Raw genomic sequence first — 4169 nt, forward strand, 5'->3', positions numbered from 1 at the left:
AGAAGCCAAAAAAGCTTTATCTCAGCGAAATAAGTGAAAATTGGACTATTGCCGATTAAACCTAAATATTCATCAGTAAAATCTCATTCTTCATGGTGGCTGAAAAATTGTTATTTTGCTTGAATGGTGTGCAACGCTTCATCGTGTCCACTAGATGGCTCCTTTTCTCTGCACATCCATGGAGCGACGTCGAGTACACACTCCAACCGCTAAGGGGCAACGTAGGTCGTTACACCTTTTCCTCTCCCCAGAGCAAGATGAGCTTGCTGCGGCTTTTTTGGTTCAGTCTGTAGGCTAAAGAGTGAGAGCTCAACCAGGAGGTGGAGTAACGTTGCTTTTCTTCTCAGCGGGGCCAGACATCAGCTGCAATGTTGCGATTGAGCTGAAATAACACTATCTGTTGACTGTAATACATGACAGGTAACTTTTATTCATATTTTTGTTATAAACATGGTCTTGTTTTAGCAGTATATGTTAACCTAGCTGAAACTACAGTTGCTCCTCTTGCTAACGTTCGTGGTTAGCTACACGTCATCTGTGGCTAATATACATCTTAACAAAATGCAGCATGTCGACGCCGTGATAAACTTATAAAGAAAAGACTAGAGGATAATTGTTTAGGGCTTAAGTCTAACAAAGGTGTTCTTTTCGTATGAAGATATTTTGTATTTTCCTCGTAGCCTGAGTTGTTGAGCTAGCTAGCCTGCCGTTGCCTTGACAGACACCCAGCCAAAAGAAGCAGAAGGTGCAGGCTGCTGTCACTTTTCAGCCTTATTTCCCTCTTGAAGTAACATATTTTGAAAGACAGCGCTTCACGGCAGGAAAAGTCCACTGCAGATAAAGTGTTAAGTAACTTCCTGATTGAAAGCCAAGCTAACTGCACTTCAGTGACTCTGAAGAAATGTGTAGGTGCACCACAAAACTCGTAAAAATTCATTTTACCTTTAGAGATTCATTTTTGTGCTGGTTTTAGATAAACTGGCATCAGTTACATTGAGTACAAACTTTGGTCAGATACGTTTTAGTATAGATCTCAGTGTTGCATAACAGTTTGATTACCTTATTATATAGAGACCACACTTACTTCTAGAGAATTCCTTCCTGTTGGTTTAGTTGTTGACTTCATTATAACATACAAATCGATATTTCATTGAAATTTGGAACCATTATATTAAAGCTTCATTTAGTCCAACTCTCTCAAAAGTTGTCTTCAAACTGGAACTAATTACAACTGTTCTGTTTTGGAATACATATTTTTAAATGTCAAATGCATATATATTTATTTCTGTTTGGTTTATTTTCTTTATACAGCCCCTTGTATCTACTTCTTTTAGTGAGCAATGCCGTATGATTACCTGTTTTTTCTCTCTTTTTAATCTAACAATTGTGAGAGTTACTTGAAACCCCTAATAGCTTGTATTTTTATGTCTGATCAATTAACCTTTTTTTGCTCCCATTTTGTGGAGATCTTACATGCCATTAAATTAATTTGCATCCAGTAAATAGAAACTTTGTATTACACCTTATTCTCTTTATTTTATTATATTCACCACTTTGGCCATTTGACAAATTAGAACATCTTATCCCACCGAAAGAATTTGAGTAGAACTTCTGCTGTGTATAAAAATATATTGGAGACATATTGCCACATTTCCATGCAGCTGGTTATAAAACATGCTTTACATTCTGGTTGTCAAAATAGGCACAAAATACCTTGTCATTTCAAAATGTCTTGTGGTAAATTACATCATTTTGTACCAAAAAAAAAAAAAAAAAGTCAAGTACAACAAGACCAAAACTGCTAAGGTGTGAAGAGGAAAAATAAACCCTGATAACATGTTTGAGTTGCTTAGTATATGCTGAAACGTATTTTTAACTCTACTATTGTCACGATTTACACAAGACTCTCCTTTTTCCGACAGCTCTCTGCAAACATGGAGCTTCACAAATCTGTGACCTTTTGGATATTTTGTTTGTGCCTAATTGGAGAGAGTGCTTCTGAAAAGCAAAGTTTATTTTCACCAGAGACTCAAAATGGTGAAAATGGCCTGTCAGGTGAGTGTGTATTCATCACGTTTTAATCTTTTGTAGCATTGGGAACAATACACTAGGCTGACACTCGCACACTATAGAGTGCTAGAGCATTACAGTTTGTGCTACATCTTTGTGATTGTGCAGGCACTAAATGTGGCTATGCTGAGAATAGTACAGCTGGCATTTGCCATTAAGCCCTGTCCTCCAGTGTAGAGCAAGGCACCAAGTCAAACCCAACAGAATTAAGCTCATGTAGACAAGATAAAACGGCATCAAAGCCATGCAAACTGATAGTGTAGCACAGTTTTTTACTCTGTAACCCAGGTTTATCTTTTATCTCTGAATGTGCCTGAGTCCATGAAGAAACTTTGTTTAAACAACAGAAACTCTTGATCTGTCAGCTGTAAAATATGATCTTTGTGTTGATTTGGGTTTTTAATGTGCTGACTTGTGCCTCTGGTACCCATTAGGATTTTGTACTACTTGTTTGCACACATGGCTAACTCCTTTTGTTGTGGTCTTTTTCACTGTTGCTGAGCAGACGGTTAGAGTGAGAAATGCTCTGACTTTTCATTCACATCACTTGCACACCAGCTGAAGCATATCTAAAGACATGTTACTGATTGTCTCACCAGGCTTATTGTGAGAAAATTTGTTCTTGATTTGAAAAGGTTAAAGCATCCTAAATGTATCTTGAGTGCCTGTTGTCGACGGTAGCTGTCGCCATTATTAGGTGGCAAACAGTGTGCTGTTCGCCATGCAGGCACACTGAATAGTTTACGCAACTTGAGCTCTTACAAAAAAAAGCTGGCCAACTGGTATGTAAATACCTTATCTAGTGTCTCTGGATGTTTGCAAGCCAAATGAGAAGAAAGACCTGGTTACGTGTGTGAGACTTTTGCAGGTGGTGGCCTTTTTTTATATTTGTGCTTTCAGTCTCTGTTAAACACGGAGAGAGAGAGAATGTCTTTTCCTCTGCGGTATGTGGCTTTGCAGGTTTACTGAGGCTGAAAAGCTTGCATGCGGTGGCTCAAAAATTCACTTTTCACTACACAGAAGTTCACTTCTTTGTTCTGGTTTAGCGGTTTCACTTAAGGCACAATTTAACGATAAGAACATGTAGTTGGTCCTGTTTCCCAGCGTGTTCTTAGTGGAATAGTCACATTTTAGACTGTTTGCTCTCTGTTCAGATTTTGTCAAAACATGTTGATTCCAAAGACATAAAACTTTGTTTTACATAATTTGACCAGTGTTTATTCAAATCAGAAGCTTTTTATGCAGAATTATGAGAAACAAAAACTTACAAACAACCAGGATTAGGGACTTTTTGGAACTCTTGTCTCAGGCAAATTTAAACATAAGGGGAAGTTTGTTTTATTTTGAGCAAGGTGACGACATAATGTTGCAAGGTTCTTTCAAAAGATTTTAAAAGTGACTATTATCAGGGAAGATTTTGTGTTCAAACCCAAACAATAGCATAGACGACCCCAAATTGTACAAAAGAAGAATTATGTAATATCATAAAACTGCAGTATTGCAATTAAGAAATCTAAAATGTTTTTTGCAGAAGCGTGTGGTCATGGCTGAAGCTGAATCTGTGCTGTGTGTGTATCTAAACCATCATTTCTCACTGACAAGACCGCTCTCCTCATTGGCCCTAACCTTCCCATCCTAGTTAACGGTTGTTTGGGAAATGCCGCCAACATTCTTCTTAAAAGTACAAATAAACATCCACTGAAGAATCAAACCTGAAAGCAGTCATTAGACATGACAAACCTGTATCATTATGTAAACTATATATAGTGTTATGAAAACGTTTTTGCTCGCTTACAGATTTTTAAGGTTTTCAGAATTCTCATCCCACTTAAATGTGTTGATCATCAAACTAATTTTAATGTACAGTGGTTTATTATATTTACAGTTTATTCACTTACTTTTTTTCAAGAGTCACCTGTTCACAAAGGGAAACCTTTATAAGTAACAGACTAACCTGGTTCTAAATGAAAAAGCATTTTCCCCCTTGACCAATAGAGGTGTGCCGATCGATTGGTCACCGATCATAATCGGCCGATTTTCGTGAAAAAGTGCATGATCGGTGATCATTGGCTCTTGTTGCCGATACCGATCACCTGCAT

At 37.6% G+C, this 4169-nt stretch overlaps 1 protein-coding gene across 2 annotated transcripts in view; it reads left to right on the forward strand.

Annotated features, from left to right (window-relative positions):
• Positions 1 to 239: 239 nt before the first annotated feature.
• The window catches only part of LOC103474115 (stromal interaction molecule 1-like), a 45685-nt gene continuing 41755 nt past the window's right edge, over positions 240 to 4169 (forward strand). The window contains exons 1-2 of one of the 2 annotated variants that reach the window (XM_008424859.2): positions 240 to 420; positions 1923 to 2055. In XM_008424859.2, coding sequence (XP_008423081.1) covers positions 1935 to 2055 — 121 coding nt within the window. In that variant the 5' untranslated portion in view covers positions 240 to 420; positions 1923 to 1934. The remainder of the gene's footprint in view (positions 421 to 1922; positions 2056 to 4169) is intronic. The other variant, XM_008424860.2, reaches the window with a different exon arrangement.

This window comes from Poecilia reticulata, linkage group LG13 (assembly GCF_000633615.1).
Source record: "Poecilia reticulata strain Guanapo linkage group LG13, Guppy_female_1.0+MT, whole genome shotgun sequence".
Classification (NCBI taxonomy): Eukaryota; Metazoa; Chordata; class Actinopteri; order Cyprinodontiformes; family Poeciliidae; genus Poecilia; species Poecilia reticulata.